The 24,630-nt window shown below is 40.4% G+C and overlaps 1 protein-coding gene across 5 annotated transcripts in view; it reads left to right on the forward strand.

The window, feature by feature from the left end:
- ST7L (suppression of tumorigenicity 7 like) overlaps positions 1-24,630 on the forward strand; it is a 68,891-nt gene that overhangs the window by 16,953 nt on the left and 27,308 nt on the right. For all 5 annotated transcript variants that reach the window (XM_050954314.1, XM_050954316.1, XM_050954315.1 and 2 more), the window contains 5 exons: positions 654-726; positions 1,838-1,940; positions 9,510-9,660; positions 11,049-11,141; positions 15,027-15,166. In XM_050954314.1, coding sequence (XP_050810271.1) covers positions 654-726; positions 1,838-1,940; positions 9,510-9,660; positions 11,049-11,141; positions 15,027-15,166 — 560 coding nt within the window. The remainder of the gene's footprint in view (positions 1-653; positions 727-1,837; positions 1,941-9,509; positions 9,661-11,048; positions 11,142-15,026; positions 15,167-24,630) is intronic.

The raw sequence follows: 24,630 nt of genomic DNA on the forward strand, positions 1-24,630 counted from the left end.
TTTAACTCTCCTAGAGACAGTCAGGTCAAATTTTGAACCAAATTTATGCTTTGTATAAATTTAGGTTTTACAGAAACTAAAACCAAAATAGTTATTTTTCCATAGAACTAAAAATAATTAAATGGTCAGATATTTTAGTTAAATTCCCCTGTAGTGTTTGTAATTAAGTGTTGAAAGGTGCTAATGTATGAGAACTTGAAAATGAAATTTACTAGAAACTGACTAGTATATTTTAAAGTTAAGAAATTGAAAAAGTAAGTTGAAGATTAAAAATTATTTATTTTAATACTGAGAGTCGTGTTTAACACAGCTGAAGGTGCTTTCTAAAAGCGTTTAACCCACTAATGTACCTCTATATAAATTCAGTTTTACAGCATCATATTTGATAAGTATGCTCAGAAATGAGTGTTGAGGAACAATTCCTGACCCTGCAACTGGGACTGTAAAACCAGGGGATTTTTCTGAAAGAGGATTTTGGGGACTGGTGCAAGGCAGTTAAGGAATTGAAAGTTTCTAGTCATAACTGAAATGTTCCAGATGTTGAATTTACTGTATGGGCCATCCCAAATGCAAATCATTCAGCTCAGAGGAGACAGATTTAAAATGTTTGTCTTACTTTAGAATCATAAAGTTAACTATTTATTGTACCGTAGATATCAGTCTTCCAAAATCAGCAGCAATATGTTACACAGCAGCACTGTTGAAGGCCAGAGCTGTTTCAGACAGGTAAGTGAACACAGAAACGTTTGAAATCAGTATATTAAGCTAATCTTTGATTCTAGTGTAAAAAGATAGATCAATTATTAAAAACAAACAAAACCCTAAATCCCATATGTAGCATTCACATCTCTGAAGACAGATTCATTCTTTATTCATGAGCAGACGTTCAGCTTCTCTCTACTACTATTATTCTCCTGATTTCTTTAAAGTATAAATTACAGGGGTCGGCAGCCTTTCAGAAGTGGTGTGCCGAGTCTTCATTTATTCACTCTAATTTAAAATTTTGCGTGCCAGTAATATATTTGAATGTTTTTAGAAGGTTTCTTTCTATAAGTATATAATATATAACTAAACTATTGTTGTATGTAAAGTAAATAAAGTTTTAAAATTGTTTAAGAGGCTTCATTTAAAACTAAATTAAAATGCAGAGCCCCTGGACCGCTGGCCAGGACCTGGGCAGTGTGAGTGCCACTGAAAATCAGCTTGCTTGCCGCCTTCAGCACATGTGCTGTAGGTTGCCTACCCCTGAATTACATCCACGACTAGTCCATCCAAATATCTGATATCTTAGCTCTTCTGGATTTTAGATGGTTCACTCTTCCTGAGATGGTGGAGGGTGTGTGGAGAAGATGGATGCTTGATCCTACATGGAGATTGTCTGGTGCTTCCCCTTCTCTGGTTGGTTGCTGACTGCATCCTCTGCTAATTTTAGCTTTGCCTTTTAGTGTACATCATCATAAAATCCTATAACACTAATTGAATGCTCAGCTTTAAGTCCAGTTTCCATCTGAAAACTCCAGATGGAAAAGTTTCTAGTATCTTAGTCGTCAGTTCAGCTTCTTGTGTTTGCTATGCTCTAGAGAAAATCCTTCCATAGTGCTACTTGGTTTCCAAAAGCTTAAGATTCCTTTGGTACATGAATAAGGATGGTAGTCAAGATACCTGAGTTAGTTACCTGTGGTGGTTAGCTGCATAAAGAGAAAAGCAGGGCTGAGCCAAAGGCGTTTTTTCATTCTCAAGAATCAGTCTTTCCCACAGTTTATGATGAGCTTCGATCTTAAAGTATCATTCTTATTTGGATTTTCTTTAGTAAATTCAGTTCAGGTTTTCTGTGCAGGTTCTCTCCAGAAGCAGCCTCCAGAAGAGGGCTCAGCACAGCAGAAATTAATGCTGTGGAAGCAATTCACAGAGCTGTGGAATTTAACCCTCATGTCCCAAAGGTAAGAACTGACTTTTTTTTCTCCTTATGGGATCAGTTTAGCGTACTATCTGAAATGTAGTCACTATTTGCAGTGGTCCTGGAGTCTTGCTACCCCTGTGAATCATGTGACTACTTCTCTGTGGTTGAAGTAGGCTGAGGATAGCTCATGTAGAACCTGAAACTACACCTCTGCCTCAATATAACGTGGCCTGATATAACACGAATTCGGATATAATGCAGTAAAGAGGCGCTCTGAGGGAGCGGAGCTGCACACTCTGGTGGATCAAAGCAAGTTTGATATAACACGGTTTCACCTATAAGGTGGTAAGATTTTTTGGCTCCTGAGGACAGCGTTATATCGAGGTTGAGGTGTATTTGGAAATCCTGGGTGAATCGTAGCATGGATAGAAATAATAGCATCCACCACTAATGACTGCTATAGTTAAGATTGCAAATCAGCTTCCTTTGTATCTTCTTATTCTTGCACACTTGTAACTTTTCCAGCCTTTATACTCCATCTCATACATAGTCTATAAGAAGGAGGTTGTGCTTTGGGCAGTTCATAAAATGGTTGTAAAATAGAGGCTAAGAACATTTGAAAATGCACTACAGCACATGTTCAGTGTAAAACTTAAATTGGCATTTCTAAACATGGATTCAGTAGTCATGTGGCAGCAGCTGTTTGACTGCATGGTGACGTGCCCATACAACTGAGCTGATTTAAACATGCAAAGTATATTTAAAAGTAATTGTCACTCTTCTGCTGCTGCTATCATCCTGAGAACCTGTGGCCTAAAGGAATTAGCATAGGGCTGGAATGCTTGAGTTTTCAGGACAAATTTTTTGGTGACCTCAGAGTGTGGCCACCAACTCTTGCTGGTGGCCGCTCTCACACTTTTTCCTAAAATACTTAATTAGTGTTAGAAAAGCCAAATAAATATGGACATGTACACATCCAAAGCATTGTAATTTATTTATTGCTAGCTAGTAAGTCAGTTGTGAAAAGTGATATTAACAAACATACAAGGATCACTTTTCACAGGAGACTTGATCAGCCCTGGCAAGCCTGGGGGCAAATTAAGCCCTGGATGGAGGGTCAGGGGAAGCAGTGGGGGCCAGTGGGGCTTGGGGAGGCAGTGTTGGGCTGGAGCCTGAAGCCATGTGTTTAGAGCCCGAAGCCCCGTGGCGAGAGGCTGGGGCCCAGGGACAGAGCTCAAAGCCATGTGGATGGAGCCTGGGGCCTGCTGCTGCGCACCCAGAACCTGGGGCTGGAACCTGAAGCCCTGTGGCCAGAGCCTGCTGCCCCACCACGCCAGGGCTGAAGCCCAAAGCCTGAGCCTTGCCAACCCTGAGAAGGTGGGGAACTCACTAGCTGCCTGCTCCTCCAGCATTGTGCCCCAGGTAACTCCAGAGGGAGGCAGTACCCAATCCGTACTGATGGCCCCAGCAACCAACACGAAGGCAGTGCATCCAGGAGCAACAGGGAGGGGAAAGGGGCATTTCTCTCCTCCCCACCCCCCAAATCACAGCCCAGGAGGCTGTGGCCACATTTGAAAAATGCTAGACTTCCTGATTTTTAGTCCAACTTCTGCTGATAACTTAGTATTTAGAACTTTCCAAACATTTAATTAAGTCTCTTAGCACATCAGTAGAGTAGGTAACAATATAATTGTCCCACTTCACAGATAGGGAAACAGGCAAAAAGAGTGGAAATGACTTTCCTAAAGTTTTGTGTTAGAACTAGGATTAGAAACCACATGTCCTGATTGTCGTGCCTGTGCATAATCTGCCACTTTCATACTTCTCAAACAAGGCACCTAACTTCTGTCAGTTTCCCCATCTGTAAAATGGGCACAATACTGATGCTTGTCTAATGGGTAGGACCTTTGCCAATATTCAACTTCTTGTTGGGGAAATTACAACCACTGAGGTTAAGGGTGACCAGAAGAAGATATAGATGGAAGCTGTTCAGTTTGACGATTTTATGATAACTACATCTTTGATGGAATACCCCCATTTAACCCAAGTTGAGTTGAGACTGTAATTATTATATGTTGGTGCAAACTGTTCTTTAATTAGAAATTTATTTGGGCATAAGTAGCAAAATTGCATGCTCTTAATAGTAGCTTCTCTGACAATTTCAAACAATGAACCTATTAGATGAAATTTCCTGTGTTTTAACTATAAGTAAACATTTTTTCTAAACATCTGAAATTTTGAAGTTTGAAAGTGCAGCTAAAGACTGGACATTTAAAAGATCAAATAATTAACAATAGGGAACAGATGATTCCCAAAAGGATGGGTGAGTCATTATTTTAGTCCCTAGTTAATTTCTGTACCAATCACTCTGAGAAATTTCTCCCACTTGTGATTAAACAAGTACATGGAACAATATTCCCAAATTCCCCTCCAAGGCAGACCGCACAATATATCTAGTTTAGCACAGAGTGCCTACTCCTGTTGGAGCAGTAATTGCATACTAGAAGAAATCCTGCTGCTGCCACAAAGCTTAAGAGCCCAGAAGCCATGACACAACTTCTGGGAGAAAATGGTGAATTAGCTGTATTTTCATGCTGTCCTGGCTAGTAACAGCTCTGTGATCTAGTGATTACAGGACTAGAAGTCAGGATGGTACTGAGGTCTCATGTGTCCAATGATAGTAATTTGCTGGGCTATCTCGGGCAAGCTACTTCACCACCTTACACACCACTCGTTCTACCTGCAAACTTGGGGCAAAGGCAGAAGATTACGCTTCTGAACCTTTTGGCAACCGTCTACTTACCAGAGGACTTTCCAGGCTTATTTTAGTAAACATCTCCTGTGACTAGCAACTTTTCTATGTAGTAAAGCTGTCTTTTTAACTGTACTTGATAACAGTGGCAAGAGTTAGCATTATCTTTAAAGAACATAGCAGCAAAATGGCTACGGATAGAATTGTTTTATCAGGGATTCTTTGCCATTTCCCTCTGTGGTTTTAAAGGCCTGGCTATCTGTAGCATGCATTTTGTTAAAGAGGGAAACTTAATGTGGTGGATTAATCTCCCTTAGATGCAAATTTGCTCTTAAATATTTTATTAGCACTGATTGATTATACAGGGCTTTGATTCATCTGAATAGATAATAGTTTGAATAATTCTGTGCTTAACCGCTATACATAAACACATGTAAGCTGCTACATCCTTGTGGTTACACAGGAAGATCTTTTTAAAATCAGCAACATATTTAAAATATTTATGTCTAGATGAGAGATCACTTATTTGGTTATCACTTGCAGACTGCGGCAGCATTAGCTTTGTTACTGTGAGAATGTCTGTGAAGCAGAAGAACAAGGGTTTCAGAACACACTTTTCATTCAGCTGCAGCCTTTAGCAGCTCCGAATGAAATATAAAACTGAACAAATGGGCTAAATATAACCATACCTGCAGCAGATGTCCTCACTGTTTCACCAGGATTGTCACAATATGCTGTGATGACTGCATCCCCATGAACTGTTAAACCTGGCTTACAGCACATGTCCCATTCCCTGCCTGTCTAAGCCTCACTGCGCAGTCTTTCCTGCTAAGACAGGGCCTATGTTTGCATGCTCCCCTTATCAGGGAAATTTTCTTGAGGACTGTGGTAATTCCAACCCAATTTTGGTATTAGACCATTTAATATTTATATTACGGCAGTACTTGGAGGCCCAGACCAGGTCTCTGTGCAAGGTGCTATACAAACCACAGTCATGGGTCCTATCCCAAAAAGCTTACAGTTTGTGCTAAAATTTCCTGTCCTCCTCAGGACAGTCTGCTTATGTGCTACTGAAGACACTGTTAGGCAAGGGTAATGGCTAATTAAAATGTGTAGTCTTCAAAATCTCTGAAGCTTGACAGGCCTCTCCAAGGCGTAACTGCTTATTTTGTTTTTCTAGATTATTGGCAAGAGAGCCTTTTAAAACCCTGATAATTGTATGAGATCTGAAATCTCTAATTAAAAACAGTATGTGTTCATCTCCTCCCCACTCCCCTGCTCCCATATAGGAACAAAAATAAAACCAGTTCAGTCTTGTGCTGCAGTTCATGTCTGCTAATGCCTGAAGTGGCTGGATATTAGACTCCCCAAGCAGGATATGTAACTAAAATCTAGAGAAGTGCAGGACTTTTCTGCCTAGGGAAAATGTCAGTTTGTTGAAAAGGAAACTTTTCACGGAAATACCAGTTTTGACAAAATCTTGGGGAAGATGGAACAAGAGACATCCCCTGCCAGAACTTGCCACACCCTGATGGTTAGGGCATTCACCTGGGATATAGGAGACCCTGCTCCAAACCAGGCAGAGTAGGGGGCTTGAACCCATCTCCCCCACGTACCAGGCAAGTGCTCTCACCACTGGGATACTGGCTATTCCAGGGTGGGTCTCTTTCTCTCTCTCTCCTATATATTTTTTTTCTTGAAAATTTTTAAATGATTTAGATTTTGTTCCAATGCACAATGAAAATGTTGAAACCTCAGAATTTTTGGTGAAATGGAATTCTTGTTTTCCAGCTAACCTTACTGAACTCTCAGCAACCCCTTTACTAGCACTGTTGATATATGCAAGTTGTAGTCTTGAAAGTGGAAAGATGGCTTAGCACTAATTCTCCTCAACTAATCATGGAGTCCAAATTAATCTAGCCATGAAGGTCTGAATTTATCTATCCCCAGTGTTCTGTCTGCCTGTCCAGTTTAATAGAATGTGCATGGAGAAAGCTAATTGCTGAGAGAAATTGCTGCTTGTTCGCATGATTGATCAAGAGTGTAGCAAGTTCATTTCAGGCAGTCTCGGACAGATTTTTCTTCAGACTGTGCCTTTAGGGGAAGAAGATTATAACACATTATCATTACCTAAAAATGCTTTTATTTTGTGTATCCTTCAGTTCCTTCAGAACCCTTATGTTCTTTGAAAGAGTTATATTAAACTACTTATTCTGCCTTTTTGTGAGATGCATTCATTAGTTTTGTAGACAATCAAATAAATTAGTATCATGTTTCATTAACCGTATCTTCTCTTCTGATTATATGCCAATTCAGACTTTTATTATTTGTATTACAGTAGCACCTAAGGGCCCCAGTTGAGATTGGGAGCCCATTGTTTGTGCCCTGAAGAGTTTACAGTCTAAACAGACAAAAGGCGGGAGGGGAAATGGGCACAGAGGGGTGAAGTGACTTGCCCAAGGTCACACAGAAGTCCAGTGCCAAAGCTGGGAATAGAACCCAGGTCTTCTGAGTCTCAGTCCATTGTCCTATCTCCTGACCAAAAATGTACATACATAAGGTAGAAGTTCATCTTTCTTTGCATTTAATGAAAGTGGTTGGTTTGGGGGAATAACATCACGCTGTATTACACAGCATTCAAGATTAACACTAAGAAAGGAGAAGGGAAGTGAACAACAGGCGTTTTCTTTTCCTTTCATTGCAGTGATACTTCTTTGAGATGGATCTTATTCTGAAAGGGTGAGGGGGTCATCTTAGCATATTATTTTGTTTCCCCTTTTAGAGGTCAGGCACTGAGTCAGAGCTATAAATCCAGATCCCTGTCATATATTATAATAGGAATGAAATACAGGCACTGAGATGTAACCAGGAGATGATTAGGAAAGGGTGTCTCAATATTGCAAACATAAGTTTGCTTTGAATTGGGTACACCAGTAGCTTTTGGAAATAGACATTTTCAGCATTAGTACCTGGTTTGCTTTTTATTACCTAAAACTAAATGGTTAAATAGGGACTATAAGAAGTTAAGTTCGAAGATTTGCAACTGCATTTTTTATTTGGACAGCACCGTAAATGTGCATGGCATAACACACACAAGGCAAAATACATGATCCCTGCGCTCTAGAGCTGACAAACATGTTGAGGCACTAATAATTACATCAAGGCTTCACCGTTGCTGCTACATTTTCCTTCCCTTACTGTTTAAGCACTTAATTCAACTGCCAGCTAGTCCCTGCAGAGAGCATGAGGAGTCATGTCAAAGGTCAGATATTTGAGACCATTTTCCCACAGCAGCCCTGTGTGAGTGATCCTTTACCGTGTTAAAAAAAAATAAAATAGAAGGGATTAAAAAGGATTAGCTAGAATATTACCCTCCAGAGTGCAGGCCTAAGGCACTAAGAGAAGAACCCAGCCAGGCAGTAAATGTGCTTTATTTGGCCAGAGCACAACCTCTGCTACATTCCTTCAAGAATCTGAATGGGAAAAGTTAAGTCACCAAACTGGATTAGTAAATAATCTCATAGTTTGTGGCATCTGCTGAAATAAATCGGTGAGTTGACTGCATTCTTATACTTTGGGAGGGAGTTAAAGGAATTACCAGCTACACTGATCAAAGATGAGGATTAACTTTGGCCATTATTGAGTGGGACACTGTATACTACAAAAGGACAGCTCATAAGCATATACTAGAAAATTGGTACAATCATTTTAAACTTGTAAAATTATTTAACATTTCTTAAAAACAAAGTTGAGAATTAAAACACATTGGCTTATCTTTCTCTGCTGCATTTTAAAAAATAAAAATAAACTGAACATCCTGTAAGGTTTTAAAGAAATGTAAAATGTTTGTTTAGAAATTCTGCAATTTTCATAGTGCATATGCTAAGTTTTATGCTTGCCGCCTCCCGTTCTGAGCATCTAAAATTGGGAGTTCACTGCCTGGAAACAAGTCAGTGTGTTCTGCCTGTGTATGGGCACACCATCACTTCTGCCTTTTCCCATCACCTTGTAACCGCAGCTATAGTTGTGCTAGCACAACCCAGCTGTGAATTAAGGATGGGATTTTCAAAAAAGTGCTCAGCATTGGTTTAACTGAGCTCCCATTGAAGTCAGTGGAATCAGAGTTAGATCCATGCTTGGTGCTTCTGAAAATACTGTTCTAAACTTTGCAATCAAGGATATACCTGGTAGCCTGCAGTTAGCATCAGTTTCTAATTTGCACCTGACACTTGGGAACTAACAGATATTAAACCCTTTAGATTGAAAGTTTTCAGAGGCAAAGGTCTCAAGGTGCGAATCAACCTAGACTTGCAGCAAGCACTTCAGTGTCATATCATTAGCATTGCTTTACAGGGAGCTCTTACCAGAGTTAAAGGATGATTTCTGGGATACCTGTGCATGAAACACTTGTGCTTAATCAGTCCACTTTCCTTTGGCCTTCATGGACCACGACCTGATGCAGCATAAAATGTGTGTATGTGTGTGTGCGTTTCCCCAGATAAATTACCTTGTGTGTTATGATCCAGGAACTACACTCCAGCCATAGAAGTGTTTTATATCTCCACAGTGAAGTTAAATGCAGATCCATTTTGATAGCATATATACTTTTAACATTCTGAGGGTAACATTTTGCTGAGTTTAGCAGCCCAAGCTCTCAATTTTTCCGTGTAAATAAGATCTGGCAAGAATTTATCAGGACTGGGCCCTAAATTGCAGTACCTCCTTAATGCATGAAAGGCCTCCATATACTATGCTCTGATAATTTTGAAAAATTCAGGGAAATGCTTTGGCAGTAACAAGGATTTGGGCATGGCCCCATAACTAAGCATGCTTTCTCTTTCCATTTTCTACTTCTAGTACTTACTAGAAATGAAAAGCTTAATTCTACCTCCAGAGCATATTCTGAAACGAGGGGACAGCGAGGCAGTAGCATATGCTTTCTTCCATCTTCAGCACTGGAAGCGGATAGAAGGGGCCCTTAACCTACTGCACTGTACATGGGAGGGCAGTAAGTATCTTTTTTTCCCAGTGCAGCTAGCTAATCTTTTTATTCCAATCATTCATAATAGGCCTACTGTAGCCAGTGTCTGAACTTCCTTAAGGCAGCCTTGTTCAGTTCAGTTCCAAAGGGAACTCAGTGCTGCTGTTTGGCTTTTTGCTGGAGATGCTTAACTGATGCCACATTACAGGAAGGCAAAGGGATTTACCCAGGGGGATGTAGATAACTACAGTCAATAAATACAACTATTTGTATTCATCAGCAGGGCTCCAACGATAGCGGTTCGCTGCCATATACAGAACTAACACTTTTTGTGGCCTCCACCAACTTATTTCCTCCCCCCACAAAAGATCCCCAGTGTGTCTGTGTCGCTGGGCAATGGGAGCCAGTGCCACCAAGCAGCCAGGGTATAAAAAGCCCCGCTGAGGCTGCAGACACTCTTACCTAGAGAGGGACCTAGGGCTGAGAACAGCCAGCCCCTGACCTGGGATGGGGCTAGGGGGGAGTAAGTCCTGAACAGTCACCTAGGAAGAGGTCTGTGTTTGCTTAGCAGCTAGCCAGCAACAGCTTCTGTGCTTCTGCTGGCTGAATCAAGAAGCCAGGAGTGACCCTGGCAGGTCAAGATGAGGAGCAACAGCAGCCCCAACAAGAGCAGAGCAGAACAGACCAATCCACCCCAGATCAAGACCAAGTTGGATTTGTTAATTGCTTGTTTTTCTTTCACTGTTTGATTAAAATGTGTTTATCTTAATATCTGTTAAGTCTCTGTTTGGAGCTAGACCATACTGGAGACTGAAGTATCCTCTTTCTTCTCCCCGGAACTGGGGTACAGCACAAGCAGCAGCAGCAGTGCAACTTGGCACACACACACCTGCCATCATGTCTTAATATGCAGTTGGCCACCTTATTGGCATTGTCAGCAAGGAGAAATGGAATGTTCCTTGGAGATGAGCTTCCTTCTTACTCCTGGAGGGGCTTGCTCCACGATGGAAACACCTTGGTAGGGGAGTACAAGGGGCATGCGCTGCTGCTTATACTGGAACAGATCTGTAGAATAATAGGGCTCTTCCGTCTCTAATGTTGCTGTCAATCTTCTCTCTCATCTGTATTTGTACAGCACCCAGCACGATGGGGCCCCAGTCCTAATAGTAAAAATTTATACTGTGGTAGGACCCCATCCAGACTGGGGCCTTTGAGTGTCAGCATGGTATGAATTCTTACTAGAGATACGACACCTTTCACCAAATTCACTTCTAAAAGAAAATACAAAATGCAGCATTTCCAGTCTATTTTTAAATTTGCTTTTTTCGTGACTGAGATGTTGTTTGTGGTGGAATTTAGGGGGGTTGATTTGTACATAGGTCTAGCATAAGTCTGACTGACTGTCTTGTCCTCAGCATTTAGAATGATCCCGTATCCGTTAGAGAAAGGCCATCTTTTCTATCCCTATCCCAGTTGCACAGAGACAGCAGACAGAGAGCTCTTGCCAAGTAAGTGGTTATTTTGTTTCTAATTAATAACTAGAAAATATATGTAATAAAATGTCAGTTTGTACTGTACTGTATTGCTGTGTATTTACTCTCTTGTGTCCTTAGCTCATGAACTGCTTGTGACATGGAGGGCTGGTCTACCCTGGGGGGCGGGATATCAATCTAAGATATGCAACTTCAGCTACGAGAATAGCGTAGCTGAAGTCGACATATCTTAGACCGAATTAAAATTACTTACGTCACGTCCTCATGGTGCTGGATCGACGGCCACAGCTCTCCCGTTGATTTTCCTTCCGCCGCTTGCACTGCTGGAGTTCAGCAGTTGATGGGAGAGTGATCAGGGATCAATTTATCGTGTCTATACTACATGTGATGAATCGATCCCCGATAGATCTCTACCCGCCAATCCAGCAGGTAGTGTAGATGTACCCGGATTCTGCTGTTTGTCTGGTGTATTTGGCCAGATGGAATGCACTGTGCAAATGCAACCGCAGTATAAGTTGTAACCTTGCATCCGAAAGGATCCAAGGCACTTCACAAATGCGTGTGTGTGTGGGGGGTATAAAAATATGTAATATTACATACTTTCCCACTGAAATGCAGCCATCTTTTGGATGAAATAAACTGTGTATCTGAAAAGCAGCACTGCCCAACAGTTTAGTGGGGAGAGTGAGAAATGCCATGCCAATTGTAACAGCAAGGGAAATTTAAGCAGATGGACTATAACAACTCTTGGCATCCTTACCAAATTCCAGCTTAGTGTACACCTAGACTGAGTGCATGGGATCTTTAGTGACCACTGACTATTAGAAATTAAGTTTTCAATCTCACTTGGATGGAGTCCCCACCAATGGCAAAGCGCACCTCTCTGCTGTCGCCTTAGATCAGGGCCAAATTCTAGCAGAGGGTGCCACCAAGAGGTACTGAGTTGCCAGTGAGTGTTACCCTATGTCATGAGGATTTTGTAATAACATCATGTCTTGCGGAAAGAGACTTCCATACCTGGGGCTTCCACATTCTGTTTCTCAACTTGGAGGGCAAGAAAACTTGACTAGTCTTCTGTGATCACTACTACTACTACTTATCCTCCTTCTCCTCCTTTTCCTCCTTCTTTCTTAAATAATGAGTTCCCTAACTGTTGTAGTGGAGCTGCTTCCTTCATCATTATCTGCAAGTTGCAGGTAGATAGATAATCATTCCAGACTCTTGCATTAGAGTACCCAGCAGAACCTTTATATTTATCATCCTTGGTTAACCTGTACTTTGAGAGAACACTTTACTGTTCCATAATTTGATTTGATTGCTTGTACATTCCATGGAATATTTATGATCATACGTTGCTGTACATTAACAAGGAGACCTAAGATTTGACACTGAAGAATGAGTCTTCTCCCCTACTTTGTTATCCAGGTATTAGCCCACATATATTCTGTCTGTAAAGCAACGTGAAAATAAACCACTCACTCTGTCGCTCATTCACTTAGATGATAATGGGGCTCTTGTTTCATCTTACCTGCTAGTGGGATTCTAAATGTGGGCTTCTAGATCTCTGGAAATCTCAGCTTCTTCATGGAATTGTAGGGCTACTGCTAAAGTGTCAGAGGGTTACAGCTGTAGAAGAGTAAACTTACACGTGTGTTTCTGTTACAAAAAGTGAAAAGTTAAATTTAAAATGTGTAATTGAAGTCTGCCCCCAGACTGCTTTAAATTATTCATTTCTCACTTATGCAGGATATTGCACAAGGAATTCCTTGGTTAGTGACTAACCCTAAGCTGTAGGCTTTCCAGCATAATTAAACACCAGCACATGCAGGTATTTCAACACAATCATTCACGCATTCCTGCTACGTTTTAAATATATGGCTATTCATAAAATAAAGCCATCTTAACATTTTTTATTGTGTAGCTTTCTCAAGAAGTCTTGGAATTTTTAAAAAATCAATTCTTTTAATATATTTAAAATACAAAGTAAACCAAATTGAGGCTTACACTGATAAACTTCAAACAGAAAGCTAATTGTCCTAATTGGTAAGGATGTACAGAGAGAGAGCTCTGACCATGCAGAAATCTTTTTCACTCTCTTTACATACTGTGGGCCTGATCCTGCATTCCTTGTGCAGTGGTAGTTCTGGGAATATAAGGAATTTTGTATATTTTTGTTTGTTGCTCTCCCCAGTTTTTCCTGCCTTTCCTACTCTTGCGTTCTGGTTGCTTGCTAGTTTTCTATTTGCTCCTCTCTCTAGTTCCTTTTAAAAAATCACCCCCTTCCAACCCATATATGTCCTTAATACATGGTTACACACCATTCTGTGAGCTGACCATGTCCCAGTTAGATTTTTATGAGGGTAGCTGATGGAAGATGGAGTGTACTGCATGTCATGCTTTGTCATGGGCAGGCCACTGCTTTGTTTGCCCAGTAGAAGAACAGTATGGGTATCTTACTAGTCTGCTGAGTAGCAGGGATGACTAGATGTTAAGGAGGTGAAATGAGAGAGAATCCTGAGGGGAGCACCCTTAAGCATGTTTGATTAGGACTTATTTTCTTTTCCTTTGGTGTCTGGCCTCACAGAAAGCCTTAGCGTTCCACACCATTGTACTTCAGAATCTCAGCTTTCATTCAGCATTTTTTTTCTAGCCTCCATCTGTTACAGAGGAAAGGTTGCATCGCATATTGGGTCACATTTTCAGTTATCACTTCCTGAATTTGAAGGCAACCTGAAACCTGGTGACATCTTGATTTAACTCTGTCTTCTTTAAATTTCCTTCTGCAGCCTACTGAAAGCTGAAAACGTGCACAGCCCAAAAGTGAATAACAATAATAATAATAAAAAAAAAGAACACTGGCTGTTGCACTGACTATACCTATTGTCCATATTTAATTAAATCAAAAGTTACTTTTTGTTGGGTCTGCTCCAGTATTAAGTCTAGTTTACTGAAGAATAGACAGGACGTTCCATATTTAATTGCAAGCCTGCCTGTTCCTTTTATTTAAAAACATTGCAAAATTGTTGGATAAAAAAATCTAGAATTGTCACAGTCCCTAGATGGTGACTACTTTCAATGTCTTGAGCTGTCTAGTGAAATTATTTTGATTTCTTTGCCCTAAAGTGTAACTAATGGTTGTGTACAAAATTTGTAACCCAGTCTTGATGCTGCTTTCTTTGAGATCTGCTTTGTCAATTGCTCTGAAATTTACTGTACTCTGCCAGCTTGCAGTCTTTGGGAAGTTTTAACAGACTCTGACCATGTATATTATCTGATCGCTTTCAGAGTTTTTACTTTTTAGACATGGGAATACTTACGATAGAAAAACATTACATAAAAAGTAGGAAAAAATAGGATGCTTGCTTTTTAAAACATTGGCATACACTAAAATAACAGGAGTTAGCATTTATAACTGTTACAAATTCCTTGATTATTTAAATTGGGCCAAGTGTTTTCATTGGAACCTTTGTCTTGATGACATCTTGTGAATTTTATGTTACTTTCTTCTCTTCTGTTGCAACAGTTGATTCAAAAAATTAACCCTGCAATGTTCTTAAAAATAAAGGAGGGAATAAAAGTGGTGGGGGAAGGACAGCTTTAGTGACACCAATAAATAACTGAAGAGCAAAAAACATGTAGTATATGAGAAAATATATCAGGACTAAGCCACTTAAATCTGCTTTGAGCAAACGTCAGGGATTTAGTCTTGTGCTGCACTTAAGCTTTGGGACCACGTAGATGTCCTTTGGAACTATAAATCTGAAGGTAAAACACTGTCTGCTCTGCAATAATACTCGTTGACATCTTTGTATAATGTAAACTGGGGTGTAATTATGACCTCTTGTAAAACAATCAATGAATATTAAAATGTCAAATAACTTTTCAATATTTCCCTTTCAGCGTTTCACGATGTCTCCGTTTACCCACAGAAGGAGCTTCCTTTCTTCATTCACTTCACGGCAGGGTTATGTTCCTTTTCAGCAATGCTTGCCGTTCTCACACATCAATTCCCTGAACTCATGGTCATTTTTGCTAAAGCTGTAAGTATTGTCTCCAGTCCAGGACTTGCTTAGAGTGTTTGTGAGATATTCAGAAGCTGAGGGCCCTGCCTGTGCAGATGTTTTGAGATGCAGTTAAAATGCATTGTCATGTGCTTCTGAAGTTCCTTGTCATGCAACTATTAAACTTGATTCTTCACTTGGACTCAGAGTTCCTCATTTTGTAAAGAATAATATTTGTATATTATCAAGCTGGTTTCTGCATATCAATCTTAGTAGATAATCAGTCCTGATTACCAATTTAGGAACAACCCAGCCCTCTCTTTCTCCCTTGCCTGGAAGGGCTGTGGAAAAGAATTTGGTTTGTGGATTAGACCTATGTGTCACAGACATAGCTTCTGATGTTTAGTTTAAATTGAATTATTGGAAGCAAAGCTTCTGAATTTTGAATTAAGGGCTCTTCAGTAACTAATAGGTTAAAACCAAAGCCATGGGAACATTTAGATTGTAAGCTCTGTGAGGCAAGGACTCTGTTTACAGCTGCATCTTGTACCATGCCGAGGGCATTGTCTGTGCTTAACAGAAAAAAAATTTGCACACACCCTCTCAACCTGTTTAACCTCCTCCTCCTACCTCATTGCTGCTTGATGCTGCTTTTCATTCTGCAAAATGCTGGATAGTGACCATCCAAAGATGCTTCAGTAGTGACATTAAGTGCTGAAAAACGTCTCCAAAACACTTTCATTGCATCAGATAAAGTTGGAAAGCAAATAAGTGAATCCCCAGAAAACCTACTAATAAAATAGTACTTTTTTTCACGTGCATCTCATTTCTCTCTTGTGCCTCTTCCCTCTTCTTTGCCTTTAAAGATCTGGGAGGCCAAACTGCACATGAAAGGTGTTAATTATGTTACTCAGTATGCTTCTGGAAAGTGCTCAGATACTATGGTGATGAGCATGGTATAAAACCTATTTATAATAGAGGGAGAGTGGTCTAGTTAGGGTGACCAGACAGCAAAGTGTGAAAAATCAGGACAGGGAGTGGGAGATAATAGGAGCCTATACAAGAAAAAGCCCCAAATATCAGGACTGTCCCTGTAAAATTGGGACATCTGGTCACCCTAGGTCTAGTGGATAGGGCAGTGGCCTGGGACTCAGGAGACCTGGCTTCTGTTCCAGCTCTTCTACTGATCATCTGGGTGACTGTGGGCAAGTCCCTTTATCTCACTGTGCCTCTGTTTTCTCTGCTGCTGTTTTTGTCAGTTTAGACTGGAAAGTTTTCAGGGTGGGGCTCTGTCTTCCTATGTGTTTGTACCCTGCTCAGTGTGGAGGCTCCCCAGTTTCAGTTGGGACCTGTAGGCACTACGAGTAGGCAGTATTAAAGTCGCTCAGTAGTTAGTGGAGCTGATCTCCCTGGAGCGCCTCTTCATCAATTGCATTGTGTTAAACCGCTGCTACTGTGAACCTGGGAGGCAAAGTCTACATCCAGTCAGAGCAGTGTTGTCTTCCTGCTCAGAGAGAGTTCTTTTTAAATGTGCAACAGATAGTGCAAGGGGATTTTACAGAAATACCCAGTGGAGTATTACACTGTGCTGTGACTTTCCTGATGGCCATGCAGTCAGTCCCTAGTGGGAGGGCTGGGAAACACTCCATAGCACTGTGCACCTTTTGGCTAATGTGGAAGGGTCACTGCTAGGCTCCATGAGGAGCTGCACAAAAGATTCCAGGGACAGGGTGGAGTGAAATGTGAGTACCCTGCATAGATAACTTCCATACAGGCTTCCACTAGCCCCTTATGGAGAAATGAGCCGTGAGCTGGGATTTGCATTTGTATGGTGCCTGCAGAAACCACTTGGATAGTCCGAAAAAAGCCTGTAAGGTATGTATGGTAAGGGGGTGAGGTTGGAGAACAAAACCAATGTTCTCAGAGTCCTTTGAGACCAATGGAAAAGCTTCTTGGGCATGCACAGCGATGAGTCTAAATGCAGCAGTTTCATTTCCATAGTGGGAATGGCATACAGCATTTTCTAAGATGTTGGAGTGCAAAAGTCACCTTATATATTCAGAGCTTCTTTTGTTAAACTCTTGTGACTTAAAACACGTAAATTGATTTTTCAAATTGTGTTAAGCAAAAACAGTCAGAACTTTGCACATTGTTCAGTTAGGACCTTTCATACTTAATTTAAGGCAGAGATTTTTTAAACAGCTGAGTTAATGCATGAAATTAGGAGGGTTCTAATGGAAATTGCAGTGGAACAATTCTCCTATATAGCACAGTGCAATTGCTGTCATAAAGCTAATGGTAAGTTCCTGAGCCAGGTATCCCAGTACATTCAAACGTTAGTAAGTCAGCTACTACAATAAATTGACTTATTTCCTGCTAAGCTCTGTTTAGTTTGTTTTACCTCATTTCCTTCCCTTACACTGTTTGTCTTATCCACTGGTTGCATCTCATCTGACACTTAAATTGTAAGCTCTTTGCAACAGGGACTGTTGTCTTTGCTTCTTGATTGCAATACATGTACTGCAGTGGGGCCCTGACCATTGATTGATTGGGTTTCCTAGGTGTTATATCATAGAAATCAATGAGATAAAGCCTAAAAATTGGTTCCTATGTAGTACTCTTTCTGTTGATTTAAAAATTATTTTAACACTTTTTCTGTGAACTTTGTTACTACATGGTCTGAGTGCTAAGATACTGTGATGATCTGTGGCTAGATGTTAACCAAAGCTGTGTGAACTTGGCACTTACACAGTTGTTGTCTTCTAACATGTTCATATTGCAGTGTAGTGCAAAATTTTTGGCTTGCATTGGTGAAAGTGAAGTTCTAAACCAGGGGAAGGCAACCCATGTCATGCGTGCCAAAGGCGGCACGCGAGCTGATTTTCAGTGGTACTCGCACTGACTGGGTCCTGGCCACTGGTCCGGGGGGCTCTGCATTTTAATTTAATTTAAAATGAAGCTTCCTAAACATTTTAAAAACCTTATTTACTTTACATACAACAATAGTTTAGTTATATATAATAGATTTGTAGAAAGAGACCTTCTAAAAACATTTACATATATTACTGGCATGTGAAATCTTAAATTAGAGTGAATAAATGAAGACTCGGCACAGCACTTCTGAAAGGTTGCCGACCCCTGTTCTAAACCCTTTCTCAGGAAGAGGCACTGGTCATGAGTCACCTTGTCCTGCTTTGTAAGGAACTAATTTGTGAAAAATGATTTTTGAAGTTGGGGTAAAACCAATAGTCAACTTGGACAAAGAAACTGAGTGATTAAAACATACTGTTGTATTCACTTGTTCTCTTATTGGGGCAGTGGAGCGTTTCAGCCCCAGGGAAACTTCCCCACCAAGCACTGCATTGAGGATAGATTTTATTTTCATAAAATTTTACAGTGTGTGAGCTGCAAAAAATAAATTGGAAACTCTGAAAAGTGAGAGTGAAAAGGCAGATTGGAAGCAAGAGCAAAAGAGTCTCAGAATGAGACTGACGAGGACAGAGAGGTGAATTACTTGTTTGCTTCCAAGCCAGCTGTTAATTAACTGCCATTTGCATTTTAGAAACTAAAGCAATTGGATACAAGACATTCTGGTTCCAGTTACTAGGTGGGAAGTTGAATGAACCTTACAATATGGTTAACTCATTCTGTTTCAAGGAAGCACCATGTTCTGCTAGTGTGAGCTTCAGGATGGAAGTTGGATGTAGGCTTTGATCCTGATTTACTGTGCTCAGCCTCCTTACTTGTGAAATGGGGATTTTTGCCTATCTTCTGTAAAGTGCTGGGAAGCACTTAGAAATGTGTTACATAGAGAGAGAGAATCTTGCGTGTCTCATGGAGAACTGATTCTTCCCACCCACACCTTTTGTTTCTCTTCATGGTTTCTCTCCCCTGCCAACCCCATATAAGGTTGCACATAGTGGTAACCTTCCTTCTGGCTCTCAAAAATTGGTTATGCACTCTAGAAAAGAGGGAAAGCTACAGAGTTATACAAGTTGCTTGCCACCCTGCTTATCCCTCAAATAAAAATAATCAGAAAACCAAAACCACATTGCAATATGCTTGCCCTCATGTCTTTCATGTGGTAGCCTGGAGCACTAACCACAGAGCCACTGACAACACATTCAGTCATTATTCTGGAACTAAAAAATCCTTGAATAACTTGAGAATGAGAGCGTGTCAGGCTTCCTGCTGTTGAGCAGGTCAGGTAATGAGACAGATGGAACAAAAATGCTAACTTATTTTAAAGTGCAAGGTTCTCATGAAATCCTTGTTTTGCTGACATTTCTGCTTGGTGGTGTCCAAGCCATGCAGGTCTGAGAGCGGGGCCCCCATTCTGTTAATCTTTATGTGGGAAAATGTAGTTGGACATGCCAATGACAAATTTCTCTGCTGCTCGTAATTGGTTGGCTTCATGGCAACCAGGGTCTAACTATTTGCTTGATTAATTCTTTAAGGACTGCATTAGCAAAGTTGTATGATTTCCAAAGAGATACAAGGTCAAATGTTATACTAACAAAGACTCGCTTGGGGAAGTTCTCTCGGCCAAGTTTCTTCAACCAAAAAAATATAATTTGTGTGCGTTACGTTCGCTTTGCATAACAGGCAATTTGCATGTCAAGTAGAATACTGGTGAATGTGGGCAAAAGCACTAGCCTGGCTTGTTCATTGGGCAGTGCTTTAAATTGCACTTATTTTCCACGGGAAGGGATGGTTTTCTAGTCCCTGTTCAATTGAAAAGATGGATGAGAAGTGTGCATGCCTCTGTGCCTCTCCCAGCAGGATCCCAACAGATAACCTCCACAAAAAGTACAGAAATGGTTGTCCTGACTTGCATTATCCCTGGATGTGTTCTTTTCCCTGACTGGGTGCAATAATAGTTCTGAAAGTGCCATTTAGAACAGGTGCTTCATATTGACTTCAACTAGTTATCCATATCCAGTATGTAGAAAAGCTTCCTTTTGAGGTAGAATGCCTAGTGGTTAGAGAGGAGCAGCCATGTTAGTCTATATCCGCAAAAAGAACACGAGTACTTGTGGCACCTTAGAGACTAACACATTTATTTGAGCATAAGCTTTCGTGGGCTACAGCCCACTTCTTCAGATGCATAGAATGGAACATATTCCATTCTATGCATCTGAAGAAGTGGGCTGTAGCCCACGAAAGCTTATGCTCAAATAAATGTGTTAGTCTCGAAGGTTCCACAAGTACTCCTGTTCTTTTAGTGCTTAGAGCATAAACTGGGAGTCTGAAAACCTGCCTTTGAATCCTGACTCTGCCACAGCTTTGCTCTTTGACCCTAGGACAGTCCCTTCAGCATGGTCTCATTTTCCCCATCAGTAAAGTGGGGTTCTGAGACTTTAAGAACGTATGTAATTAATAATAAACTCTTACTGTTTTATGTGATTTTTCTTGCATTGAAATGTAAGGAAAATGCTAATTTTGATGCACTCCAATGTTCTAGCTAATGAAGAGTAGAATGTCTGCCTAGCTAAGACACGACTTGGTATCTTCAGGTACCAATTGAATCAGAAATACAGTCAGATTTCCTTAAATTTCAGCGAGAAGGCAGTGCCTCACATAAATTTGGGAGGTCTGTCAGATGCTAGCAAGAATTTCATATATTTGTATGTAATTGGAACTCACACCTAGAAAACTGGCACCCAATTGCATCAGTTTAAAAAGAGATGTTGAGATCTGCTTGAATATATTTTAATTTTCATGCCTTCACTTTTAATCTAATTTAACTTGATTCATACATCCTGAATTTGGAGATGTCCCTTTTGAAAAATGTAGGTTGTGAAGTGGCAGAGAGCTGCCGAGGGAGCTGTAGGGGAAAAGGCTTGGTTTTGCCACATAGTGATATTTTAGTTTTGATAGCAGCAAGGTAGAAATGTGTTTTTGTTTTTTGTAGTGAGCAAAACTGCAGCTCTACAGCAGCCTACTGAAGTCAATATCAGGGATACAAAGCATATAACTACTGGTTTTCTGCTATTTAAAAAAACAGGATTATCACTATAAACTTTATTCATACTCCAAGTGGTTAAAATTTCTTTATTCCTAAGCATAAGTGTGTCACTATACTGTGAATATTACATAAGTCTTATTTTTATACCTTCTTAAAGGTCTAAAGGCCTTAAATTTATCCCTTTGAAATGGAAAAATCCTAATTCCAGGTAAATCATAATACTTTTATGCATTTGTTTGTATTACGTGTACAGGATTTTTTCTATAATGGAAATTTTGAATGGTTTGATCATAATGAAGTGTGATGCCAAGGATGGGTTTATAGGAAATCCAAGACACACAAGTGTGCACTTGGTGAGTGCGGTAGAATGGTATTTGTAATACCTGGATTTTTCATTATTAAGCTCTAGGTGAATGTAAACTCTAATGTCGTTTCTTATATCATAATTCATTGAGTAGATTATTTTAATCAAACCATTGTTTTCAGCTGTTTGACTCTGTATTGTTAATTATATGCTTCAGAAAAGCCCAAATGTTAACTTTTTTAAATTGAGTTGAGTAGTCCTGGTTTACATATTTTCACAGTTTAGTGCTTGAATTTAGTGTCTTGCCGACATGCTCAGGATCTAACTGATCGCCATATTTGGGACTGAGAAGGAATTTTCCCTGAGGTCAGATTGGCAGAGACTCTGGAGAGCTTTCACCTTCCTCTGCAGCATGAGGCATGGGTCACATGTTGGTATGAATGAAAGTAAAATGGTGGATTCTCTGTAACTCGAAGCCTTTACATCGCAATTGAAGACTTCAGTAAGTCAGCCAGACCCTAAGGGCCTATTTCAGAAGCAGGGTTCTGTTGCCTGCAGTGTACAGGAGCTCAGACTAGATGATTATCATGATCCCTTCTGGCTTTAAAGTCTGAGTCTGATAATTGGGCCTTCAAAAGTATGAATGCATTTGTAGAAGCAATGTTTCCAAACTCTTTAATGTGTGCAGTCTTACATATACTTAGGCTTGGAATAGGATAAGATTTTTGTCAGTAAACATCAGTACACATCGATTTCATCGTACACACACAAACCAACAAAAAATATTTCTATCAGTAATCAACATTTCAAGATAGGTAATGTAAGAAAAATGCTGCTTGAAAACTTCTGAGTTTGATTTAAGGGTATTTATTTGGTATATTTTGACATGTTGATAATTTGTGCTTTAATTGTTATAAACCTTTAATGTTTTGAATCTCAGTGTCTGCTGTCATTAAATAATTGTCTTACCTCCCATAATTTCCTGCAACTGTGAAATTGTGAATAGACAAAAACAGTGATTTAAAATAAACATCAGTGTTCTCCATTGAAATGTTAAAAAATTGAAATTGAATTCTGCCAAGCCAATACATACTCCAGAGTTCATAGACTCATAGACTCATAGACTCTAGGACTGGAAGGGACCTCGAGAGGTCATCGAGTCCAGTCCCCTGCCCTCATGGCAGGACCAAATACTGTCTAGACCATCCCTGATAGACATTTATCTAACCTACTCTTAAATATCTCCAGAGATGGAGATTCCACAACTTCCCTAGGCAATCTATTCCAGTGTTTAACTACCCTGACAGTTAGGAACTTTTTCCTAATGTCCAACCTAAATCTCCCTTGCTGCAGTTTAAGCCCATTGCTTCTTGTTCTATCATTGGAGGCTAAGGTGAACAAGTTTTCTCCCTCCTCCTGATGACACCCTTTTAGATACCTGAAAACTGCTATCATGTCCCCTCTCAGTCTTCTCTTTTCCAAACTAAACAAACCCAATTCCTTCAGCCTTCCTTCATAGGTCATGTTCTCAAGACCTTTAATCATTCTTGTTGCTCTTCTCTGGACCCTCTCCAATTTCTCCACATCTTTCTTGAAATGCGGTGCCCAGAACTGGACACAATACTCCAGTTGAGGCCTAACCAGCGCAGAGTAAAGCGGAAGAATGACTTCTCGTGTCTTGTTTACAACACACCTGTTAATGCATCCCAGAATCACGTTTGCTTTTTTTGCAACAGTATCACACTGTTGACTCATATTAAGCTTGTGGTCCACTACGACCCCTAGATCTCTTTCTGCCATACTCCTTCCTAGACAGTCTCTTCCCATTCTGTATGTGTGAAACTGATTGTTCCTTCCTAAGTGGAGCACTTTGCATTTATCTTTTTATTGAACTTCATCCTGTTTACCTCAGACCATTTCTCCAACTTGTCCAGATCATTTTGAATTTTGACCCTGTCCTCCAAAGCAGTTGCAATCCCTCCCAGTTTGGTATCGTCCGCAAACTTAATAAGCGTACTTTCTATGCCAACATCTAAATCGTTGATGAAGATATTGAACAGAACCGGTCCCAAAACAGAACCCTGCGGAACCCCACTTGTTATACCTTTCCAGCAGGATTGGGAGCCATTAACAACTACTCTCTGAGTACGGTTATCCAGCCAGTTATGCACCCACCTTATAGTAGCCCCATCTAAATTGTACTTTCCTAGCTTATCTATAAGAATATCATGCGAGACTGTATCAAATGCCTTACTGAAGTCTAGATATATCACATCCACCGCTTCTCCCTTATCCACAAGGCTCGTTATCCTATCAAAGAACGTTATCAGATTAGTTTGACACGATTTGTTCTTTACAAATCCATGCTGGCTATTCCCTATCACCTTACCACCTTCCAAGTGTTTGCAGATGATTTCTTTGATTACCTGCTCCATTATCTTCCCTGGCACAGAAGTTAAACTAACTGGTCTGTAGTTTCCTGGGTTGTTTTTATTTCCCTTTTTATAGATGGGCACTATATTTGCCCCCTTCCAGTCTTCTGGAATCTCCGTCTCCCATGATTTCCCAAAGATAATAGCTAGAGGCTCAGATACCTCTTCTATTAACTCCTTGAGTATTCTAGGATGCATTTCATCAGGCCCTGGTGACTTGCAGGCATCTAACTTTTCTAAGTGATATTTAACTTGCTCTTTCCTTATTTTCTCTTCTAAATCTACCCTCTTCCCGTAAGCATTCACTATACTAGACATTCCTTCAGACTTCTCAGTGAAGACCGAAACAAAGAAGTCATTAAGCATCTCTGCCATTTCCAAGTCTCCCGTTACTGTTACCCCCTCCTCATTGAGCAGTGGGCCTACCCTGTCCTTGGTCTTCCTCTTGCTTCTAATGTATTGATAAAAAGTCTTCTTGTTTCCCTTTATTCCCATAGCTAGTTTGAGTTCATTTTGTGCCTTTGCTTTTCTAATCTTGCCTCTGCATTCCTGTGTTATTTGCCTATATTCATCCTTCGTGATCTGACCTAGTTTCCATTTTTTATATGACGCCTTTTTATTTTGTAGGTCACGCAAGATCTCAAGGGTAAGCCAAGGTGGTCTTTTGCCACATTTTCTATCTTTCCTAACCATCGGAATAACTTGCTTTTGGGCCCTTAATAGCGTCCCTTTGAAAAACTGCCAACTTTCCTCAGTTGTTTTTCCGCTCAGTCTTAATTCCCATGGGACCTTGCCTATC

This window comes from Gopherus flavomarginatus, chromosome 5 (genome assembly GCF_025201925.1).
Source record: "Gopherus flavomarginatus isolate rGopFla2 chromosome 5, rGopFla2.mat.asm, whole genome shotgun sequence".
Lineage (NCBI taxonomy): Eukaryota > Metazoa > Chordata > Testudines > Testudinidae > Gopherus > Gopherus flavomarginatus.